At 35.5% G+C, this 25873-nt stretch overlaps 2 protein-coding genes across 9 annotated transcripts; one reads left to right on the top strand and one right to left on the bottom strand.

Moving 5' to 3' along the window:
- Nucleotides 1–1181: 1181 nt before the first annotated feature.
- Nucleotides 1182–25873, top strand: LOC120580197 (rho GTPase-activating protein REN1). 8 transcript variants are annotated; one of them, XM_039833655.1, is made up of 24 exons: nucleotides 1182–1297; nucleotides 1415–1469; nucleotides 1908–2003; nucleotides 2950–2986; nucleotides 3625–3704; nucleotides 14967–15037; nucleotides 15153–15231; nucleotides 15646–15790; nucleotides 16860–16979; nucleotides 17404–17481; nucleotides 17832–17887; nucleotides 17977–18046; nucleotides 20011–20095; nucleotides 20818–21061; nucleotides 21581–21790; nucleotides 22158–22439; nucleotides 22634–22683; nucleotides 23269–23329; nucleotides 23405–23488; nucleotides 23584–23697; nucleotides 23774–23925; nucleotides 24138–24198; nucleotides 24327–24434; nucleotides 24919–25873. In XM_039833655.1, exons 2-24 carry the CDS (start codon nucleotides 1455–1457, stop codon nucleotides 25405–25407), a joined length of 2787 nt encoding a protein of 928 aa, XP_039689589.1. In that variant the 5' UTR covers nucleotides 1182–1297; nucleotides 1415–1454; the 3' UTR covers nucleotides 25408–25873. The 8 variants fall into 8 exon arrangements, with proteins under 8 accessions (XP_039689589.1, XP_039689588.1, XP_039689591.1 ...); XM_039833654.1 differs by having other exon boundaries at nucleotides 24916–25873; XM_039833657.1 differs by having other exon boundaries at nucleotides 1183–1297; nucleotides 24324–24434; nucleotides 24979–25873.
- LOC120580198 (uncharacterized) lies at nucleotides 9315–9892 on the bottom strand. Its single transcript, XM_039833660.1, has one exon. The coding sequence runs from the start codon at nucleotides 9890–9892 to the stop codon at nucleotides 9338–9340; it is 555 nt and encodes a 184-aa protein (XP_039689594.1). The 3' UTR covers nucleotides 9315–9337.

Below are 25873 nucleotides of genomic sequence, written 5' to 3'. Positions count from 1 at the left end.
GAGGAATGATATGTGAACAATCAAATTGTACAACCAACAACTTATTTGCTATTTTTAACGATATTTTGCATGATTTTGATTTCCGTTCTCCTAGATGTACAAATAACATAGCTCTTAGTCTTTTTATAATACCCCCTCCGTCCCTTAATACATGACACAGTTGACTCCATTACGCATTCCAATGCATAATTTTGAGCTTAAATATCTTGAATAATATGTTAGAGAAAATTATGAAAATTTGATATTTTGAAAATACCCATCGAGACGAATCTAACGATATCTTATATGATATTATTTATCTATGTATATTAGTAGAAAAATATGGTCAAAGTAAGCTAGGTCAAAATTACAAATTTTTAAATAGGTCATTTATTGTGAGACGGAGGGAGTATATAAAAAAAAATATAGGGAAGTGGCATGTGGGGCTTTATCCCCACATAACCCTTGAATAGATCCACCCCGGAAGAGAATCCCTAAACTTGCGAATGAAGATAAAGAAGGAGGTATTTTGTTATGTACCATATTTAAAAAGAAAAACTGACATTCTCAAAAGGGGGAAAATGCCTTGGTCATAGAATACTTAAGAGAGGTGATTGATTTTTTTTCAAACTAGATGGGATGTGAGTGTCTTTTAATAAAATTTTAAGGGGGGTGAGTGCAATTTGTTTTTTTCCTTTCTATTATTATTATTATTATTATTATTTTGAATATTTCAAATACATCCTTATACATGGGAAATGATAAATACTAAAACATTTAAAAACTACTAATAAATTAAAAACTAATCACCTTAAAATAAGATAAAAAAAATACAGTTAAAAAACGTATAACTTTTTCCTTATAATTGAGGAAAAGAATCTGAAAAAATCCTTATAGTTGGAAGAAGAATAGCAGATATAAATAAAAATTCAACTTTTTATAGCATGACAAAAACAAATCGATCTATGTAGTTAAATTTGATGCTTTAAATTAAATAATTATTGTACAAAAAAAGAGCATATAATAAATATGTTTCTATTTGTATGACGTGCGTTGTGAAAAAAGAGCAAAAAACAGTTCTCTTACGTATTTTCCCTCCATCCATCAACTACCGGTTCGTGTTTTAATGTTTGATGCTGACGTGTACATCTTCATCTCTCTCTTTCTCTTTCTCTCTCCTCATATTCATTTTCTCTTCCTCCCTCATTTCATTGCATTCAGTTTTCACATTCCATTCGGATCAAAGAGAGTGAAAGAGAGAGAGATCCTTTCTCCTTTCACTTTCTTCTTCCTCTTTCATGCTTCATTTCTTCCTTAGGTAATTTATTCTATTCTATTGTTTCAATTATATATCATCATTTTTTTTGTGTTTATCGTTATATATATATATTCCTTCACATGCATTGCCGTTTTGATCAATGTTTGTCAAATGTAGGGTTTTGTATTTGTAGGAGATATATTTGGGAGATCATAATATGAATTCGGCTCAGGTAATTTTTTTATATGCTTTTTTCATGTGGAAATTTTTTCCTATGAGTTTTTTTTATAATTAATTTGGAATTAGGGATTGCGGTAGGGTAAATGGTCATTTTGGTCCTGAATGTTTGAGTCGCTATCATTATAGTCCTTGAACGTGTCAAAATTGCAAACTAATTGCCTAACAAAAACACATTTGAGGACCAAAATGAGTAACTAAAGACACATTTGGGCATTTGCGGGTCATAATGAGTAACTAAAGAAACAATTGAGGATGTATTTGCAATTTCGATACATTCAAGGACTATAATAACAATGTTTCACACCTTCAGGGACCAAAATGGTTGTTTACCTGATTGTGGTGCTCCAAACGCTCAATTTTGAACACAGTGTATGTTTTGTTTGTGTGAATTGGTGGGTGGATGTTATAGAATTATGTGTTTGTTTTGTAGGGATTTAGTGATGCTTCGCTCTCCTCTCCTAAACATAAGCTTCAGCCAGCTGCATCATCAGTTCAGCTTGCTTCTCACAGTAGGAATGGTAATAAGGTAATTAATCTGTCTTTCTTTGTAAAAAATGGATTCATAATTGTTTGAATTCTAATTGGTTTGGAAGTATGCTTGTGAATGACTTCATCACCGTGGTCAAGCTTTGTGTTCATCAGTCACATTTGTTAGGATTGGCTTATTTGAGCTTATTTACTGCTATAAACTCTTGGGAGACTGTTAGAGAGAGCTTATGCAAACAACTTGCACATGTCCATCAACTGTCAAGAATAGCTTATGAAAACAACTTATAACTTATTTGAAAACAGTTATACTTTGTTTTATATTTTATTTTAAGAAGAGCCTTTAAGATGTTTATGAAAACAACTTATAAATGCTTATACCATAGGCGCTTAATTAAGATGTTTATCCAAACAGAGCCTTTATCCTTCAATTCAATTGTTTCGAATTTGGACTTTGTATACATAAAATTTGATTTGCATAATTTCTGAGATAACATAGTAATATTCAACAGTTAAATTAGTGAAACCTAATATCTGTGGAGTTTTTTTTTTTTTTGAAGAATATCTGTGGAGTTATTAAATGGATTAATTATATCAAGAGTTAGGGATGCGGTAAGTGGATCTTCAACCATGTATAACGTATGTATGCAGTACATTTATTGTTGAAATATATAAAATCATAGCCTAAGAATATCCCGCGTGAGTATTTTGGCGTGGTTTTGTGACCGGATCTAATGCTCCAAGGAGCCGTATCATAACGAGAATCTATCCCCCAAGTTATTGGTAAAGAGAACAAGTGACACACCTATTGGGAAAATAGGGTAATGCATTTTAAGGTGCATGCATAGGCATGATTCTAGCAGACTTCTTACGGGAGCTGCAAGTAGCAACTCTGATAGAAGCTTCAGAGCTAAATTTTTTTATGGAGTTTAGTCCATGTTGCCTTCTTACTGTAGTTTGAATTCCTGTGATTTCATTTCTTACAGGTTTTCAAGAGTGGGACGCTTTTCTTATCTTCCAAAGGTGTGTTTAACTACTCTAGTTTACACATTTGGTTTTTGGTTCTAAGGAACTATCAAATTTTTTATTACAGGTTATGTGAGTAAAAAAGCTTACACTGTTGTTTTATAGCTAATGTAAAATAGATTGTATTTAAATGCTGTAAAGCCAAGAAAAAGAAAATAAACCGGTGCAAAAAAAAATTATTCACCTTCTTCGTCATTAACGGTGTTTTTTTTCTTTTTTCTATCCATATTGCTTGGTTATTATCATGATTTGTTTCCCAATTCAATTAAGATTAGGAGTCTTGTATTCCAATGTATAGGAATTAGTACTTAGTCTTAACATCAACAAGTTATGTCAATAATATTACGCCATTATCATATTTAAAGTCTTCATTCTTCTGTCTAAAACTCTTAACTTCAACAACCATTAGTACAATTTATGTGCCTTAGACAATATATCACAACGTTTATATATAATAAGAATAAGTGAGATAACATTCAGCTTTTTCATCTTTGAATCCTCCCCAACATCAATCACAGTTTGTATTCTACTACATATAATACTCAAATGCAAAGCTAAAATCGAACGCTTAGCAAAATGGTGGATTTTGTGAAGCAATTATATTTACTGCACAATATGTATTTCATGATGTGTAGGAGGAATTGGATGGACATCTTGGAAGAAAAGATGGTTTATTTTAACACAAACTTCACTTGTTTTCTTCAGAAGTGATCCAGTAAGTAATTTTTTATAGTATTTGGTTTGTCCATTTTTTCTGCTGTGTTCTCCGTGCAGTGTAAGAAAATCCGTGTTCCAGAAAACCCTACCGATAAAACAATGAAGTTAGTAATTAATTGAAAAAAATACATGAATATGATCTTGCGGTTCACCCACTTTTGGACATAATTTATTTTTCCATTAGCTGTTTTCTTAATTGGTAAACTTTTCTTCATTAACTAATCATAATAAATATGTTGAATATTCTTGAATATGAATATTTCTCATTAATCTTGAAAGGAATGAAAACCAACTATTTATATACATGAGATATGATCTAAATAGGAATGCAGTCCTATCATAACTCCTAATGATACTAACAGATCATACTATATTAAATATAATAAATATCAATATCTCAACACTCCCCCGCAAGGTGGAGCATACATATCATATGCATCCATCTTGTCACATATGTAAGTTATCCGAGGACTTCGTAGAGATTTAGTAAAGATATCTGCAAGTTGATCTTTAGAATTGACAAATGAGGTTTTGATGACTCCAGAGAGAATCTTTTTCCTAATGAAATGACAGTCAACTTCTATATGCTTTGTTCTCTCGTGAAAAACCGGATTGGAGGAGAGGTGTAAAGCTGATTGATTATCACATACGAGTTCCATCTGACCAACCTCACAAAAACCTAATTCTTGCGGTAAATGTTTTAACCACACAAGCTCACTTGTAGCATGAGCCATTGCTCGATACTTGGCTTCTGTACTTGATCGAGCAACGACTGTTTGCTTTTTGCTCTTCCATGAAATGAGATTTCCACCCACAAAAATACAATAACCAGAAGTAGACCGCCTATCACTCACATTGATGTAGTATTTTTGCATCAAACAATAGTAAGTATTTATATCGTCTCCTCAGGGACTAGTGCGATATCGCGGACCGTTCGACACCAAATATCATTTCAAGTTAAACGATAGTTGATTGTTTGTTTTAGTAACTGAATTGCAAATGATAAAATTGAGATTAATAGGGCGTAAAACTTGTTAGGATTAGAGTTCCTTGATCGAGCGTCGCACGTAACCTAATGATCTTACATGGATTCTAGCTTTTCTTTGATATTATCACGTATCCCTCGACAACACCATTCGTGTCCAAACAATATTGTGAAATCAATTGTATCATTCAATGGTCGATGTCTCAAACTATTGAATGATTCAAGAGTCGATCTTATCGTTCAATCGATGATTTCTCAATCTATTAAATGATAAGAAAGCTTTAGGTTTGGATACTCAAGGTGATTATCAAAACATCGATTCCATGTCTAGAAACTATGTTTTGACAGATGGTTATTCTAAACCTAGATTCAAAAGTATTTCTCAATCACAATTAAATCAAAGATAAAGATTAAAGTGCAAGAATAACCTCAATATCAATTCAAATGCTAGAACCATATATTTATAGATCAAACGATTACATGTTAAACTATGATCAAGTACCTCTAATCCCAACAAAGGAGATTTAGCTACTCATTGTCATGGAAGCCTTGCAAGAATGAATTGAAGAAGCAAGATTCATTACAACTTGTGATGTCTCAACAAAGGATGAAGAATCCACTCTCTATCACTCTCACTCTATAAAGCACAAGCCCTATCTCTCTCTCTCTAAGAATATTACAAGTGAAAACACAGAGAGAAACTAAGTGAAAAACTATGTAAAAAACTATCTCCCTCTGAAATGGTTGAGTGGGCTATTTATAGAATTCTGAGTCTGCCTTCACTCGCCTCGCGAGCTGCTTCATTCGCCATGGCGAATTGAAGTTTCTTCCCCATTGGGTTTGTGCCACGTCAGCATTTAGAGGCTAAACCGCCCTTACTCGCCTCGCGAGTCCTTCCATTCGCCATGGCGAGTAAGCTCGCCTTATACTCGCCATTGCGAGTTGGTGGCGTGTGATCTTTGTTGCATTCTGGAATTGCTCGCCTTTGCTGCTTGCCATGGCGAGTTGGAGGCGAGTGATCTCCTTTTTCTGCCTTTTTGTACTTTTCTCGATTTTCTTCTCTTTGCTTGATGTCTTGAGTTCGAATCCTGCACAAATGGGTGAAGTAAGATAGATAAAGCGTAAAAAGGCAATAATCACTTATTTCTCGGCTTTTCCCTTAATAACTTGCAAAACAAGTAACAAAAGTGCCTAAAATATATCACTTAAATTACAACTTTCTAGCACTTATCAAACTCTCCCCAACTTAACTCTTTGTTTGTCCTCAAACAAAATCTTGAAAATCAAACAAGTTAATATGACAAGACACAAGTACAAAAGGTTTGAAAACATTTTTAGATGAATGATTCAAAGAGAATGCGCGGGCAAGTATGAGTTTCCAACTAATCTGGAATTCTACCACAAATATGAAATGAGTCCTATGCACAAAGTTCATGTCATAGTTCAAGTCAATAAAATATTTATTCACAAACCACACCTAACACACTTCTTTGTAAGTAGATATTCAATTGAAATCAAATGAGTGAGGGTTATGAACACACATCCGGCAATCAAGTTAACATCCAAATCAAGTTATATGTCCATCCAATTATCATTTCAAAAAGCATAAAAACATGGATCAAAAGGTCTTTTAGGGTTGTAATTTGGCTTGGCTACAAAAGAAAGGACATTTGTGGGTCAATTGAATTCAAATGGCCAAGCATAAGGGAACATTCCTTCTATTCACATTCAAAAGACAAATTTACTAGAATTCCCTAACAAACCCTTGGTGTTAAAACATGATACTCCTTGATCTTGACAACTTATTCTATTTTTGGATTTTTCTTTCTTTTTCTTTTTCTTCTTTTCTCATTTTTATCATGTACACATTTTTCTTTTTCTTTCTTTTTTTTTATATACAAACAATGTTGTCTTGATCAAAATTTCTGATTACACCAATTCACTTGACAAATGATGACATCTACCTTTTTCTCCCCAACTTGAATAAAAACATACCCTATTTGAATGTTCCCTTAATCTATGGCAAAAGGGGACAAATAACAATGAAGGTTTAGGGTTCAACAATTAAAACATATCAAGGTCCGATAGTGCAACAAAAATGAACTGGATTTTGAAAAATATAGGGCGAATTCATCAAGCATTGTGCTTATGAATTGACAGTTCATAATTGAGGACCTTGCTTCATTTGGCTCAAGTGGGTTAACAAATACTCGCTCTTCTCACAAGGTAGGCTATTTGTGGTCAAGTATGTTTCTCTCATTAAACAAAACATGCCTTGATCCTTTCCATGTATTTACACAATTTAAAACAAATATTAGATTTAACATAAAATGATCGAGTTAAAACAATGAATGCCGGTCTCCTTGCATAAAGTACAAACATTTGAGGTTTCCTCACTTTTTGGCTAGTACTAAGTGGTTCACAAACAAACACATTATCGAGGAGAACTAAATGAATTGAAATTTGTGCAAAGTACTCGTTTCCTATTCAAGTAAAAACCTAGAAAAACTGGAAACTTGTACCTTGGCTTTGCGCTTTATCACAAACCATCTGTTATTATCAATCATCTGAGAATTTTGCTCAAGTTTTGGCTATCTTTCAAGCGCTTTGAAATTTGAAGCTTTGAGCATTTTCTTTTCAATAAGCAAGAGTGATAAACTAAAGAAACTTCCACAATTTTCAAAAGAAAGTACTTGATAACACAAAAATTAAATTACTAAACATATTATTTTAACAACACAATACCACATTAAACAATACGGATATGAATACGAAAATACCAAAATAATTAAACAAAATGTTAACTAAACAAAGTGAGTCATTGTGCCAAATAAAACAACAGAAGCAAATATTTGTCAAAGTAGCTGGAATCGAAAGCAAATAAAGGAAATGAAAGAGAAGGGAAAGAATCGACTGAAAGCTTATAAAATGTCACTCAATAAAGGTGAACTTTCACGTCTCTTCTCTTCCTCCTCAACCCTGCATGTCATCATCATCTGAACCACCAGTTGCACTTGGGACTCTGTCTGGATCGTCTCTGTCAGAATCTCCCATCAATATATCGTCAGAAAGCGTCCCGAACGATGATCCACCCCCTCCGTAAGGATCTGGCCTGCCCTCAGGCCAAGAAACATGAGCTTGAAAAGCCTCTGGTGTCATGAATTGTGACATCACCTCCGGTGGGTACCCAGCCTGCTGCTGCATCACATACTGAGACTGCTGAAGATATGTATTAGCACGGTTGGTTGCGTCCAGCATGTTCCATGTATGGGTATTGGCATAAAACTCACGCACTAACTCGGCATTAATATCTGTTATGGGTTGGAGGAGTCGTTCCCATCCTTGATCGAGTAAAAGTTTGGCAATTTCTTTATAGGGTCCCTCGGGATTAAGGTTAAAGACCCTCTCACACCACATGGATTGGTCAAGCAGTTCAATATATCTATCTTGATGGTAGCGAGACCTAAATCTCTCCCTCTCAAAGGCTTGGTTTCTAGCTGGGGGTCGGGTTGCGGATGTTTCACCCTTCTTTCTTTTTCCGGTGTTGGTAGGTTTCTTTGGAGCCATGCCTGCAAAACAACCAGAAAGTCCATACACAAGACAAAATAAACAATTAAATATCAGTATGGAACTATAGGAAGCAATTTCAAGCTCAGAGAATTCATGCCAGAGAAAAATATTGCAGGTTTTGTTGCTACTCGCCTCGCGAGCAGATATACTCGCCATGGCGAGTTGTGATAATTTTCTGGGTTTCAGATTGCTCACTCGCCTTGGCGAATGATGAAGCTCGCCATGGCGAGTTGCCCAGAAAATGATAAAAAATCGACCCTTTTTCAAAATTTCTTTCAATTTCAAGATTCCTAACCCTAGATATAGCAATTCCGACCCTGATAATGACAAAGAGATGAACTAAATCATGCTTTTGAGTTGAATGTCGATTGGTACCACAAAAACCCTATTTTATTTGAAAGTTTACAAAAGGGTATCAAAAATGTGGATTGGAATCAGAACAACCACGAATTTGGGCATGATTGTGTTTCATCTGAGTCATGTGGGTATCAGTTTGAAGAACATTACACTATCTACTACCCTAGGGTTTTTGTATGCAAATTTGAAATGAATGGCAAGAAAGTGAATACAAACCTGAATCAGAAGTAATCTAAGTGCAGAAATGAGTATGCAATAAGCTTGACTTGGATTGACTTGCTAATATTGGAAAAAAGGGTAGTGTTGAGAGAAGGAAGAAAAAATTTGTGTGGTTGATGAGAGAGAAATGCAAAACCGAAAATGATGAATTAAAGTTGGTAAAGGGTGGTTAAGAGAGATTAATGAGGGAGTTAGTGGCTTTGGAAACTGAAACTGTCAGAACTGCTGCGATTCGCCTCGCGAGCATATGTATTCGCCGTGGCGAGAAATTTGGCAGTCAACGCAGTCAATGACCAGTTGACTCGCCATGGCGAGTTGTTTTACTCGCCTCGCGAGTGATGACAGTTTAGACTGCTTTCTTTTGGCTTCTGATTTTTGAATGGTTTTGGTATGCACATGACTCCTACACCTAATATGCATTAAAACTGTAAATAACTTACAAAGTTGGGTTGCCTCCCAACAAGCGCTTGTTTAACGTCGTTAGCTCGACGCCTTTTTCGTTAGGGTGGCCAAAATGAAACGGACAACACATCATCTCTTGTAATCCTGCGTGTTGGGAGGAATTCCATGAATTTGAAGTATAATTGATGTGGAGTCCATATCCTCCCTAACCTGGGTTTGTTGAACAAGGCGCATATTTCGTCTATGACTCGATCAATCTTTGCCTCGCTCGTTGTCTTCCCCTTTTGTTCACTTGATTCTTTCTTGCTAAGTATCCATTCCTGTTTCTCTGTAACTATCAACACTGCTCCATTATCAACAGTTTTGGCCTCTTCAGCATATGACCTTTCTTGAGGAAGTTCTATTGGATGTAGTGGCTCTAATTCTTCCGTCATTTTTATTGTGCTACATTCTTCTAGTATTATGTCTTCCTCGGTATCCTCAACACCTTTTTCAACACTCGTTCCTACTTCCTCACATGTATTTGAATTATTTTCTTGTTTTCCGTGAGTGGATTGAATGTTGGCTTGAATATCCATGATTTGTTCTTGCATCATTTCCATCTGAAAGGATAGATTCTTCAATCTCTGATTGGTATCCTGCATGTTTATCATGGATTGCTGCATGAAGATATTCAAAGTATTTTCCATCTTTGATATTCGTTCATCTTCAGAGGGATATTGTTGATACTGTTGATATGATTCATATTCCAGTGGAATGTAGAAGTTGTTATAACCATGATCAGCCATGATTTCATTTATGTAGAGAATCTGAAACGGATATAACTAACAAGAAATTTTTCTTTGTATGCAAAGAGGGGTTAGTACCAATAACTATACAAAAGAAAATATATTTACAGAGTATATACTGATGCTTAAAATAATAAAATAGTCGCGATGTCTACGATATCTAAACGCCAGTCCCCGGCAGCGGCGCCATTTTGTTGTAGTATTTTTGCATCAAACAATAGTAAGTATTTATATCGTCTCCTCAGGGACTAGTGCGATATCGCGGACCGTTCGACACCAAATATCATTTCAAGTTAAACGATAGTTGATTGTTTGTTTTAGTAACTGAATTGCAAATGATAAAATTGAGATTAATAGGGCGTAAAACTTGTTAGGATTAGAGTTCCTTGATCGAGCGTCGCACGTAACCTAATGATCTTACATGGATTCTAGCTTTTCTTTGATATTATCACGTATCCCTCGACAACACCATTCGTGTCCAAACAATATTGTGAAATCAATTGTATCATTCAATGGTCGATGTCTCAAACTATTGAATGATTCAAGAGTCGATCTTATCGTTCAATCGATGATTTCTCAATCTATTAAATGATAAGAAAGCTTTAGGTTTGGATACTCAAGGTGATTATCAAAACATCGATTCCATGTCTAGAAACTATGTTTTGACAGATGGTTATTCTAAACCTAGATTCAAAAGTATTTCTCAATCACAATTAAATCAAAGATAAAGATTAAAGTGCAAGAATAACCTCAATATCAATTCAAATGCTAGAACCATATATTTATAGATCAAACGATTACATGTTAAACTATGATCAAGTACCTCTAATCCCAACAAAGGAGATTTAGCTACTCATTGTCATGGAAGCCTTGCAAGAATGAATTGAAGAAGTAAGATTCATTACAACTTGTGATGTCTCAACAAAGGATGAAGAATCCACTCTCTATCACTCTCACTCTATAAAGCACAAGCCCTATCTCTCTCTCTCTAAGAATATTACAAGTGAAAACACAGAGAGAAACTAAGTGAAAAACTATGTAAAAAACTATCTCCCTCTGAAATGGTTGAGTGGGCTATTTATAGAATTCTGAGTCTGCCTTCAATCGCCTCGCGAGCTGCTTCATTCGCCATGGCGAATTGAAGTTTCTTCCCCATTGGGTTTGTGCCACGTCAGCATTTAGAGGCTAAACCGCCCTTACTCGCCTCGCGAGTCCTTCCATTCGCCATGGCGAGTAAGCTCGCCTTATACTCGCCATTGCGAGTTGGTGGCGTGTGATCTTTGTTGCATTCTGGAATTGCTCGCCTTTGCTGCTTGCCATGGCGAGTTGGAGGCGAGTGATCTCCTTTTTCTGCCTTTTTGTACTTTTCTCGATTTTCTTCTCTTTGCTTGATGTCTTGAGTTCGAATCCTGCACAAATGGGTGAAGTAAGATAGATAAAGCGTAAAAGGGCAATAATCACTTATTTCTCGGCTTTTCCCTTAATAACTTGCAAAACAAGTAACAAAAGTGCCTAAAATATATCACTTAAATTACAACTTTCTAGCACTTATCACACATCTCCTGCCCAATCGGCATCTGAATACCCAACGATATTAGTGTGGCCTCTATCAGTGAAAACAAGTCCTTTTTCAGGTGCTCTTTTGATGTACTTAAGAATTCAAACAACTGCATTCCAATGACTGTCACACGGAGAATTAAGGAACTGGCTTACTACGCTAACTGGAAAAGATATGTCAGGTCTTGTTAGGGTAAGATAATTCAATTTTCCCACTAGTCTCCGGTATCTTCCTGGATCGGAATAAGGCTCCCCCTGGTCGGGAAGGAGCTTCACATTATGATCCATAGGAGTGTCGACTGGTTTGCAATCTATAAGACTTGTCTCCTCTAAAATATCAAGGGCATATTTTCTCTGAGAGATAGCAATGCCTGACTTTGATTGAGCCACCTCAATCCCAAGAAAGTAACGTAGAGGACCTAAGTCTTTAGTTTGAAAGTTTTGAAATAGGTGTTGTTTTAATGCTTTGATACCTTTGTAATCATCTCCTGTAATCACAATATCATCAACATAAACTACAAGATAGATATATTGATTTGATGATGAACATTTAAGAAAGACAGAATAATCTGATTCGCAGCGGGTCATCCCAAACTGCTGCAAAACTTTGCTAAATCGACCAAACCATGCCCGAGGTGATTGTTTCAGGCCATATAAGGACTTCTGCAATTTGCATACCAGACTACGCCCCCCTGAGCAACAAACCCAGGAGGTTGCTCCATATAAATCTCTTCTTCCAAGTCACCATGCAAGAAAGCATTCTTGATATCCAACTGAAATAAAGGCCAACGTTTCATGGCGGCCATAGCTATAAAGAGGCGAACAGATGTCATCTTCGCAACTGGTGAGAAGGTATTGCTGTAATCTTGACCATAGACTTGAGTATAGCCTTTAGCCACTAATCGAGCCTTTAATCGATCAACTTGTCCTTCAGGTCCCACTTTGACATTAAACACCCACCTGCAACCAACAATAGATTTTCCAGGAGGAGGTGAAACAAGCTCCCAAGTATGGTTGGATTCTAAAGCTACCATTTCATCAATCATGGCTTGTTTCCATCCTTGGTGAGATAATGCTTCATGAACTGTCTTAGGAATTGAGACAGATGACAGAGCAGAAACAAAAGCAAAGTAGGAAGGAGACAGTCGGTGGTAACTCAAAAAGTTGTAGACAGGATGAGGATTAGCAGTTGACCTTTTACCTTTATGAAGAGCAATAGTTAAGTCATTAGAAGGCTCGGGTGGGACCACAACAGGAGAGGAGATTGGAGCAGTAGCCGAATCACTAGAATTAGTAGTAATAGTCTTTGGAGCTGAATCACTAGAATCAATAGGAGATGTTTCTGGAACTTCAACATGTCGACGCTCATAAATATTACCGTAACGGCGGAACTCAGGGTTACCTTGTAACTGTGGAGAACTTTGAGTAGAGACAGGTGGCTCAAATATTGGGTGAAATAGAGGAATAGGTATCACCTGAGAATCGGTAACATCTGTTGTAGAACTAGTTGTAGTGGGTAAAGCAAAGAATGGTGTATCCTCGAAGAAAGTAACATCTGCTGAAATATAAAAGCAACGTGTAGATGGAGAATAACACCGATACCCCTTTTGGGTTCTAGAATAGCCCAAAAACACACATTTGACAGCTCGTGCAGACAATTTATCGCGACCAGGAGTGAGATCATGAACAAAACATGTAGAGCCGAACACACGTAGTGGGACTCTGTACAAAGGGTCCTTAGGAAATAAGAGTGACATAATATCTATATCCCAAAGTAGACGTCACCCGACTAGGACCCCACACATCAGAATGAACAATATCAAAGGGAGACTTGGATCTTTTGTTGGGACTGCTTGGGAAAGATGCTCTAACATGCTTGCCAAGTTGGCATGACTCACAATCCAATGACTTCAAATGTGAAAGTTGAGGACCCAACACCTTTAACTTATCAAAACTTGGATGACCCAAACGACGATGAATCATATCCGGAGATGCAGAAACACCATAAATAGTGGATGATTGACTATGAAGGTAATATAGACCATGTGATATAGATCTTGTTCCAATTGTCTTTCCTGTATTACAATCCTGTATACAGAAAGACTTGGAAGAAAATGTTATGGAACAATTGAGAGAGTCAGTAAACTTACTGATTTATATCAAATTAAAAGGACAACCAGGTACAAATAACACATAATTCAATGATAGAGATGGTAGAGGTGAGGCCTGACCAATACCAGTAACTTGTGCCTTAGAACCATTAGCAAGGGTAATACTGTGAGGTATATTTGGAGGTGACAAGTTAGAGATTAGAGAGGGATTACCAACTACATGATCGGAAGCACCGGAATCTAAAATCCATGATCCGATGCAGTGAGAAAGACAAGCTGTAGAATTACCAAAAAGAGCCAAAATGGCCGAAGATAAAATCGGTTGGACAACCATCATACCACTAAACCAAAACCCTTTGAATGACGTCCAAAGACAAATCTGCAGCAACCAAGATGAATCACAACAAAAGTGGCAGACTAAAGCGACCAGAGAATGACCCACGAAGCCTCTAAAAAGTGGGACCCAAGTGTTGTTGATGGTCCCAAACAACACAGAACAACAAACAACACAGAACAACAAGGTGAGTCAGATGATGACAGTGGCGATTGAAAGCAGCGGGAAGGCAGCGTGTCGATTGACGTTTGATGGCGGAAAGCAGATTTGCGCCGTCTGATTCTAATTCCAGAGCGCGTGTCTATGTCGGTGGCTCTGACAACTGTCAGCGGTGGTTGTGCTCTCACAGCTGACTTGAGACCAAACAGACTAAAAAACCAGGGTTAGCCTTGTCGGCAGAACCCAAAGAAAAACCTAGCTCTAGATACCATCTTGAATATGAATATTTCTCATTAATCTTGAATGGAATGAAAACCAACTATTTATATACATGAGATATGATCTAAATAGGAATGCAATCCTATCATAACTCCTAATGATACTAACAGATCATACTATATTAAATATAATAAATATCAATATCTCAACAAATATATTTCTTACTATTAGATTTTTGAAACCAGAATATTTTTCAATGATTTTACCAACTAGAAACAAAGATATCCTGCTTTACTTTGTTTGTTGGAACTTGGTTCATGATTTTTATAGGATAGGACACTTTTCCTTTTTTATGCACAATGACGATTTTATATTCAGAACTAGTTCGCTCATAGACTCTCGATATCCTCTATGATAATTCCTTTTGATTTGAATGTTTGAACATATGAATCCTTATTAAAATACACATTCATGCAATTCAACATGAGGACCTGGTTTTTAGAGAGTGTGAAATGTTGTACTTATAAGTATATTTTTTCATCATTTTTTTACTTTTCAGAATGGCGTTCCTCAGAAGGGAAATGAAGCTAATTTGACCCTTGGTGGCATTGACCTCAACAATTCAGGCAGGTTGGCTTGGTTTAAACAAGTACTCATTATTGGTAGTTTGTATGACTTAATAATATCACTGTATTACTATTTGTGAATGTGAAATTTCTTGACCCGTGCTTGTCAAATTTTGTAGTGTTTCTATCAAAGCAGATAAGAAACTTTTGACTGTACAATTTCCCAATGTTCGTGATGGACGAGTATTAACACTTAAGGTGCTTTGCTTTTCCTCTAAATTTAGCCCTTTTTATTCATTAATCATCATTGCTTTTCCTCTAAGTTTCTTGATTTTCCTCTAAAATCATTAATCATCGTTGTACAGAAAATCATAATTTTTTTATGATAGAACACAATATCCTTTTTTGTTCTCTGCCTTGGTAAAGAATAAACTATTTTGTGTACATTAGTATATAAATGATGTCTGTGCTATGATTATCAAGAAAATTCAGTAAATTCCTTTCAAGTTACTGTATTTCATCCTTAATGCAATAAACATTGTTTTGTGAGCTGTATTAGGTTTGATATGCTAAGTGGTTTGACATGTAATGAGATACAAGATAGAGGAAGAAATGTGAATACGAAAATGCTTCCCTGTTGCTGATGTATCTCTGCCTTTGTTAATGATACAGGCTGAAACTACTGAGGATTTATATGAATGGAAAACTGCACTTGAGAATGTTTTGGCACACGCACCAAGTGCTGCTAATGCGATGGGGCAAAGTGGCATCTTTAGGAGTTATCAGGCTGATTCACTCGATATTTATTTGGACCAGTGTATGTTCTTGCTACTCTTGGGCTTCATTCATGTTAATTTCCTTTGAAGTTTGCATCTCCTTGTGTGCAATCAATAAATGCTGCCCGTGATCTATGTATAATTGCCATCTTGCATATATGTGTGTGTATGGATGCATGTATGTTAAAATAACTGATATTGATTTGTTTGTTTTATGATTTGACAGATGATGTGAATATTATTACTGGGACTTGGGACTTTTCTTATTTCCTTATTTCGATGTGTTTATAATTTCATTATTTCCTTTATGCACATATTCCTTTTCCTGATTGTCCTCTTTCCTTGTAATATATTTTCTCTTACTCTATAAGTCAACTAGGAAAGTTTCTAAGCTATAATTAGCTGATTTAATCCATATGGCCGAGGGATTCAATTTGCACTCTGTTGAATATGCGATTTCTGTGTCTAAATCAGACTACACAACAACGAGGGCTGTGTCTAGACGAAGGGGCTAGACTCACACCACGTGATGAACCAAGGTTCGGATCCCAACTGTGAGAGGTGGTCACATTTATTGTCCAACAATGCCTCAAATAGGATTACTGCATGTGAAGGGAGCCGATGGGAAACCAAAAAATTCAGACTACACTCACCTCTATTTATAATAGCATGCAGAATAAATACTCACCTCTATAGTAGTAGGAAGAATAAATACAGCAAACACTAATTGATATGATTTGCTTCAAATCCTCTTATTTCTTGTATTTTCCCTATCCTAATTTCCCTCTTTAGGTATGTATATCTTTTTTTAACAGTAATTAGTAAATTACTGAAGATTCTTGGTGGTAATTAACAGATTCATTCCCTATAGTAAAGGGGTCTAAATTGTACATATTAAAATTAAAATTCCCGATGCCGAATTTTTTTTATTGTTTTCTCTGTACATATTGGTTTGTTCTGCAATATATTAGCAGACCTGTTTTGTCATTTTTCTTTCACTGACCAATATGATGTTTTCTGAAAACCATGAATTTTCATAATGATGTTTAGAAGAATATATTATATCATCTTGCTTAGCTTTCATCTGATTTTTCTGCATTTCTTTTATAGTGAAGGATAAAGAAACAGTAAATTATGTAGTCCTTGGCCGGCCAATTTTACTTGCTTTGGAGGAAGTTGACGGAACTCCATCTTTTTTGGAAAAAGCCCTGAGGTTCATAGAAGAGCATGGTAGGTTTTATTTTCTGTATGTTTTTGTTCACACAAAAACAATCATACAAATTGAAACACTTGTTGTTTTTAGACAGCTTTAAAACAAACATGATGCATTATAGGCTATATCATAAACCAAATTATTTAGTGCCAGTGAACTTGTAGCTTGAATGGTAGTTGCATTAGTCTTTAAGGTTGATGTGTGATGAAGATGTTAGAACTTAGAAGATCAATATATCACTTTCCCTAGTGAATTACCTCTAAAGCAAAAAAAAATTCAATGGTTTCTTCTAAACTTTAGGTTTTCCGGTTTTCCTTTAATTGACTATCAATGCGACCTTGCAACGAACATAATGTTTTTATAACCCTTATGGAATTGTTTATAATATGACATAAACCGGTAAGTTGTTTCATGTGAAGCTAATTAATGCTAGAAACACAGGAGCCAAAGTAGAAGGGATTTTGCGTCAAGCAGCCGATGTTGAAGATGTTGAAAATCGAGTCCGGGAATATGAACAAGGTTTGTACTTCTGGTTCTAAAAATCCTTGCGCTGTATTTTATTTTTTTATTTTTTTGTACATCTTCCTCCTAAGGATACCTCCATTTTGATTAGTTTGTGTGCTGAAGGTAATTTCCACATGTCTAGCTTAGCTTCAGCCATACTTCAGGCCTTTCGATGCAAATAATCGGAATTCTTTCTCAAGTATATTACTAGATCATTGTAGTAAATTGCATGTGTCCCTATTCTTACAAGAATTAGCTACAAGGCCATTATAGGTCATACAGTTTTTTTTTTTTATGACACCGTACTTTCTTTTACCTTAACTACTCATCAAATCTTATGTCCATGGTATGCTCTACGGTTGCAGGAAAAGTTGAATTTTCTGAGGGGGAGGACGCACATGTTGTTGCTGATTGTGTTAAGGTATCATGATAAACTGAACGACTCATTCCTTCATCCAGCACATATACTAAAAGCTTTAATTTCTTACTTTTCTATCAAAAAATTTCCAGCATGTACTTCGTGAGTTGCGGTCTTTTCCAATCCCAGTATCTTGTTGCAAGGCGTTGTTAGCAGCTTGTCGTAAGTATTATTTAAGTATTCAATTCTTCATTTAATATTAATTGAAAGGTTACCCAGTATTTATTGTACATGATATTTCTACTGTCCAGCTATACTTAAATAACCAGACAACAACAATCAAGCCTTTTTCCATCAGCTGATATTAGATTCATAGATGAAACAATGCCATAATTCTCAGTCATGTAGTCTGACAATATGTTATTTAGCTTTAAATCTCTCTCTTTTTCTTGATTTCATTCTACCTCTAATTATTGAACTATCCAAACCAATTTCTCTGAAATGCAAATATTTCTTTAACCGTAGCCTAGTTCCACCGAGAAGGGACATTTCTTCCCGTGTAGTCTTATTTAGGAATAGATATAGAATACAAGGAAGAAAGACACATGAGAAATATGATGTATTGATGACGAGCAATGATAGCTCAAAGTAATATAATGAGAAGGGTTACACGTGGACCATATACATGTCCGAGTGCAATAGGAAGGTCAATTTCAAGAGTTTGATAATTCTAGAGTCCGCATGAGTTATATCAGTAGGAGAAGAAAACACAGATGCACGAGTCAGAGGTGTAGATGGATGATAATGATAAATATACAAGTCATGAATTAGCGTAGAAGTACTTTGAACCTGGGTAACGACGGTGGAGTATACTCGGCTACAATTGGAGGAACAAGTAAAATGACCAAGATAAGGTTTGTTCGATGGTCCAGAGAAAGATGCATGCTCAGACAGTTACAAAAGCTGAGACTAGATACATGAAGTACGATAACCCTTTATGCATTGTGTGTAACTCAGAAAGACCTTTGAGAAACTAAGAGAGCTATTTATCAAGATCTGGTGCAAGACTGTAAAAAACAAGTATACTCAGAGATGTATGGTGTCAATAAGTGCAGAGTGTAATGCCGAAGCAAAAGGAGAAAGAGAGTTATCCGGACTATGGACATGATTAAGAAACTAACTACCAGCATGTTTAACAATTTGACATGAACACAAGACACATTGTATAAATTCGACAGTCGAAACCTTGCAAGGCTAGGGTGACCCAATTGCTGATGTATTAGAAAAAGGGTGGAATCAGTAGCAGGGCAAATATGAGGGTAGTTGGGGTGGTTTTAGAGGTCATTAGACTCACATCCGATGGCAACCATCTTACCTGAACTCTGGTCCTATAGGGAAACATAATATATAGTGAAATATGTATGGTATAGTCAAGAAGGTGAGTTGAGTTAACTGCCTAATAGAAAGCAAAATAAATTGAGAACTTGAAACATGTACAAATTGTCTCGTAATCCTGTTCTGCACTCTCGCACTAAAAGGAGCTGAACATATGGTTCTCAATAAGAGCCTTATTGCGTATCATCCCAACTCAAGATCCGTAGGCTGATGCACTCAGTAAACCTCTGCCTGCAGTCCGGTTCCCTGTGATTGTGCCGGACCTAGAGTTAGAGCGTTTGGCAGTTTCGCACTTGACCAACCAGAGTTTGAGAGGCGAATGTAAGAGATAAGTCTCTGTTTGTATTGTTTATCCCCGTTTGTTTAATTTTTTTTGTATTAGAAGTAATTTCTTTGTAACATTGGTCATGGTATGCAAAGCCCACAGGCCATGGCCCATTATAGGGTACAGAAGAGAAGGCAGTCAGCAACTGCCGCTAACATAATAGTAACCACTTTAACAGTATGTGACGGTTAACATGGTACAACTGTCAAAACTAACTAGATAAACTCCTAACAAATTTTGTGATACAAGGCATACACAGTGGCATTTACATTGTACACTGGTGGTACATTACATATATTGTAGTACATGCACTCCACATTTTCTCTGAAATTTTCTATGTTTTTCATGTGTACAGTCACAACAGAATAGATAAACACAAACAAAATTCTCACATTCTTTTCAGTTTTTATGTATCTCCTTTGAAGCTTAATTTTCATTCATCATTTGAACCTATCACATCTTTTAGGAACTGCACGTGAGAATAGGGTTTCTGCTATGCGTACAGCAATATGTGACACTTTTCCTGAACCAAACCGCCGTTTGTTGCAAAGGTATTTGATTAATTACTTTTCATTTTATGATATCTTTCTTTTTCAAAGATCTCATTGATTGCTATCCTCATTTTAAACCATTTATTGTATCTTTGTTATCTTATGTGCCAAACTTCAGGATTAAGAATGCTCTTATTCCTTGGTTTATTTTCTGAATTATATTATATGTTAATGTTGATACAAAGTCAACATTTTCTTTTTTTAAAAAACTTAATATAATATAATAGTTATATTGGGATAAATATTTCTTTAGATATGATAAATATGGTGTACAGGCATGCGTGCGCATACACACACATACCTCTGAGGGGAAATACCAATTTTTCTAATTTTAACACATAGGAGACAGGTCTGTTGAAGATGTTGACTCCATAAGCGCCAAAGCACCAGCTACTATTAAATGGCCTCAACCATGTTAAGGAACTCGAACAATACTTTGAATACAAATTGACATTTAAATGTGGGAGAATGCTGGACAATGTCTTTGGAAATGATAACGATTATGGTTTTCAATCTTTCTATATATGGTGATAGTGTACATTTTATTCTGTTTCCAATGTCTGGGAGAAGTAACTTGTGAATAGAATATATTCCATGAATAGGACTAACATTCAGTTGTTAACTTATGGTTAGCTATTTTTTCTTTTTGGTTTTGTTTTGTTCTCCATTATACATATGCATATTATTATACTATGTAAATTATGCATTTCTCTATTGTACAGAATACTCTTGATGATGCAAGCAGTAGCTTCCCGAAAAGATGAGAACAGAATGAGCTCATCAGCTGTGGCAGCATGCATGGCACCATTACTTCTTCGCCCCCTTCTAGTTGGGGATTGTGAGATAGAAAATGATTTTGATGTAGGTGGGGATAGTTCCCTTCAACTTCTACAAGCAGCTGCTGCGGCTAACCATGCTCAAGGAATTGTTATTACATTATTAGAAGAATATAACAGCATATTTGAGGTAGTTTTATCTATAATTTATATCTCTATTTGCATGGCTTCCGTCTGATAGCATGCACGCTCATATTTCATGCTTCTCTTACATCAGTTTGAGTGCCTTAGTTTCCGTATAACTTGGTTATAATTATGATTTGTTTATTTTTTCCCTATTTATTTAAGAATATGAATCTCTACAAATTGAGGCTAGTATTTAGTATTTTGCATCAAGTATTGTCAAGTTATTTTCGATAATATTCAAGCTCTTACTATTTCTCTCTTATATAAAACCCATAACTTCGACAGAAAATAAGGTGCATCTTTTGATGAGAACGCCAATGTTAAAATGTGATTTTCATTCCTAATCTTGACTCCATGCAACAAGGTTAAAATCAATTTAAACCTTTTGAATGTTTGGACTTGTACACAGGGGGATCTCTGCCTCTTTTTGATTAAAAAAATACATGCTTCTTCTAATTATATTAATTTCAAACTCTCTATGCTACTGTCTCCACATGTTTCTAAGTTATTAGTGTTCTATCAGGAAGGTTCTTCGTCTCCCGGACCTGATATGTACATAGACTCAGAAGATGATGAATCTGAGAGTGAGGATGATGATTTGTCCTATGATGATTATTATGATGATGAGCAAGATGAATCAATAGAGGGGTCAGATGTAGATGCTAGTGATGAACTTGTTAGTGAAACCAACAGCGAGACCGGAGACTCTGCAGTCAATGATGAATATGATAAGGTTCGAGTCTTAGTTAAGTCATGACAATTTGATGACATTATAGCAAATAAGTTTGTAAGTGAGCATATTCATTTATTTCTGTTGGACTATATTTAGTTTATGAAAAAGATAGGAACTCATGTTTTCATGGAGGAAGAAATGTGTAGTTCAACATGGTGGAATTCTGGTTTTACTCTAATTACATCCTTTTCTCAAGTATAACGTTTAACTGACCTTAGTTTTAGTTTAACCTTTGTATTATCAAACAAGTTTTTCCCTACCCAAACTCAATAAATTCTTTAATCAATTACTTTTTCTTGTTTAATTATATAAGGTTTGATGTTTAATAAATTCTTAAATCAATTACTTTTTTTTGTTTGATGTATAGGACCATAATATTTCATATTCAAGTTCAAAGTCCTCAGAGGTTTGTGACCATCTTGAAGTCTCATTGCCTCAGTCTGAAGATATCAAAAGCTGTGAAAATTTCACAAGCCAAAATAAGACTGCTTCTGCAAATGACTCCACTAAGCCCACAGATATAATTGAAGGCTTATCCCCTGACCAAACTACAATGAATAGATCAAATTGTCCTAGCACTTCTTCATGTAACGACGCCATATCCAATAGAAAAATGCATCGACGCCGCACTGTTTTGGGGCAAAACCATGTGAGTAAATCTTCTCATGATTAGTTATGTGACTTTTTTAATATTGGCAATTGTCTTTGTCACTGTCATTTCCCCTAAATTGGCTAAAACTTTCATATTTCGGGCTAATTTTATACTTTACTTGAGACCGGTTTAAGTTTATTCTGTAACTATAAAGTCCAGGTTAATATGTCTTCTTTCTGTATGATGTCTAGGGAAGCAAGGACCTTTCCATGGAATCCATTGATTTTCTAGACGAAAATGAGTAAGTAATTGACATCTAAGAACTGTGGAATTCTTGGTTCGATTTTTTCTTGGTATATTTGTGATGTAACTCGTTCTTTGCCTTTGAACTGTGGTTCTTCAAACTCTTTTTATGCTTCGTAGATACAGACTCCTTTTATGCTTCAATCAGAGCATGTTATATTTGAGGGATACTCTACAAGGCCATGCAATATGCTTATCAAATTATTTATGTTTGTCCATGAAGAGTCTTTCAGAAACATAGATAATAATACGTTGATAAAGAGTGTACATGAAATAAACATCAAAGCCATGCAATCCACTCATATATATTAAATTGACTCCTCATTGCTAAAAAAATCCATGAAACCGCTTTTCCTTTTCATGTTTTGAAATGTATTTTAAGTTTCCATAATAAATAAAATTGAACTGTTATAAGGTATAAAATGTATAATAATATCTTGATATTATCGTAGAGTATCTTATACTATTTCACTGGACGTTACCAGTGTTAGAGTATCGTTTGAAATGGAGAAGTCACTTAAATGACTCTTATCATTTTTTTCACTTACTCTGTCCACTAACTTATGTTTCTCATGATTCTTAGAGCTGAAGTTGAGAGGCTTGAAGCTGTTAAGACAGAATTGCATAGGCAAATTGCAGAGGAGGTTAAACCTTGGTTTTCTCAATTTTACCTTGTCTGTGTACAAGAATCAATTGTCCATTTTCATTTCCTCTTGCAGGTAAAAATAAATGTAAAACTGCAGTCTTATGTGGAAACACGAAAGGAAGCATTGTACGAGCGTCGTGTGGTTCTTGAGCGAAATGTAAGTTCATTATGAGAGAACATACCCACTCCACGTGCCCCTCTTGCTCCATACTCATGTAAATTGAGATTCTGTTACCTACTATTCCCTTGCAGGTGGATAAATTACAGGAACAATTGCTAATGGAGAAGAGCTTGAGGGCAACTCTTGAAGCAGGACTTGAGTTTCCTCCAGGGACTTCATCTGAGTTATCTGGTATTGATGAAAAGGTTAGTCTATCTCATTCATATATTGTTTATTTGTTTTCATAATGCAACAACTTCTTAATCTTCATACTTTCCACAGACCAAGACAAATGTTGAGGAAATAGTGCTGATAGAAGCAGATCTTGCCGACTTAGAACGGAAGGTTAACGAGCTTGGTTTACGGCTTAATGCACAACTTGAATGGAATTCTAGTTCCATATCTCAACAGATATCAAGCCATGAAAGAAATTTGTATGTTAATCATTACATGAGAGCATCACTTTCTTAGTTCCTAATTTTACAATATTAAACTCAAACGCTTTAGTTTTCTACAAGAGATCGCTTTTACAATATTAGACTCGATCACTTTTGTATGCAAAAAAAATATTGAGGTATTTTGGCACTTAAAATATTGTGTATAGATGATAAATTTTATATTTTACACATGGGAATCTATTTGACAGGAAGAACAAGCCAGATACTGAAGTTGCAGCCATTTCAGAATCTGACAGGTCAATAAAAAAGGTAAATTTAATATCATAATCAACTTGAAGATTATGTTATCAGTTTTGGATGAAGAAGACTGATGAATTGGTTCACTTATAGTATATTTCTACCCTTAATCCATGAATTATTTCTCAATTTTACAGCAGGACAGTCATTTTGGTGGAGCAGGAAACGAGAATGAGAGAAAACCAGAGTCAACATCTTTACCAAATAAACATTCGCCTAGTTCCAAGAAATCTGTTGCAAGAGCTGAGGTAAGTTTCCTAAACTATAATTTGAATCTAGATATTAATCAGACTCTTTGTTAAATTGTGAAATCAGCACCAGTAATTTTGTTGTAGGAAAAAAAATCCAAAGCCTAGTTGATATAAAAGGAATCTTAATTACTTTATATGCACATTATATTTTATCGTAGGAAAAAAAATTCCAAGGCTTCGTTGATATAAAAGGAATTTATTAGATCATAGCATTCAAATAATTCTTTAACCAAAATCACTTTCTAAATAAAAGTTAAGAAGAATGAATAAATTCTAACAAACAAGCTTATGAAAATCAAGTTCAAGCAAACCAAATTTGCAAAATCTGATCTAAACACACAATAAACCAAAGATGCTTCTTGAAAGCAGCAAATTTTTTGTCAGCATGAAGATAAGACATTTGCTTTCAACAGAAATAACCATTTTGTATTGAAATTTTGTCGAGTTAAACAGACTTATTCATTAAATTCTTTCACAGCAGGGAGCAAGTTTCACTACTTCTACAATTACAAGACTAACGTCCAAACTATACTTTTTGAAGGATCGCCGTAGTCAGTTTTCAAATGAAATACGAAACATGAATAAAGGAAAAGCACTTGAACTTCAGCTACCACCTCCATCTCCCAACGAACGTCAATCGCCAAATAAGTCTCTACTTCGATCCCCAAATATGTCTCGAGAAAACGAACGTCAATCGCCAGTTCCATCCCCCAATAAGTCTCGAGGGTTTGAATTTTACATGTCTCTTATGTCTCCAAAAAGGACCCGAGGATCTGAAAATCATTCTCCATCAACCTCTGAGAAAGTTAGAGGCAATGAAGATCATTCACCTCAATATTCAGAAAAACTGAGAAAATCAGATAGCCAGCCATATCACTCAGATAGTCAGAATGAATCTTCACAATTATACTTGAAAAGAGGAAGGTCGGAAGGGAATATTCATAATGTCGACAAAAGTCAATTACATTAAGGCCAAATATTTTGTTACACGGCAAATTCAAGATGATAGAAAGACACTGCAATTATTCAGCAATGTTTTTGTCCAGGTGGGGCATTGCTATGCCTTTGGCTTATGAAATACAAGGCCTATATTCGAAGAAGTAGCATTCTATGTACTCTAAAATATAGGATGTATAGGGAACAGTTCAACCATCCCCATGACATAAGCCAGACTGTTTGATTACATAACATGCTGATATTTTCTGGCTCCTTAATGAGCATGATGGTTTTATTGTTTCATTCAACTGCATTAATATGACTTGTATTGTATAGCCTAAGCTGGAATTTTCCGATAGACCTTAGTTCAATTTCCTTTGCTCTGAAACCATAGAGCACAAATTTCAGATTGCTTGAATGGCATGGTGTGTTCATGTTATCAGTTCGGGGAATACCGTGGGAATATCATTCTTTTTGACAAGTTAATATCTTTCTATCAA

The sequence above is a fragment of the Medicago truncatula genome, chromosome 4 (genome assembly GCF_003473485.1).
Source record: "Medicago truncatula cultivar Jemalong A17 chromosome 4, MtrunA17r5.0-ANR, whole genome shotgun sequence".
In the NCBI taxonomy this organism is placed as follows: Eukaryota; Viridiplantae; Streptophyta; class Magnoliopsida; order Fabales; family Fabaceae; genus Medicago; species Medicago truncatula.
This window is presented reverse-complemented; position numbering and strand designations above follow the sequence as displayed.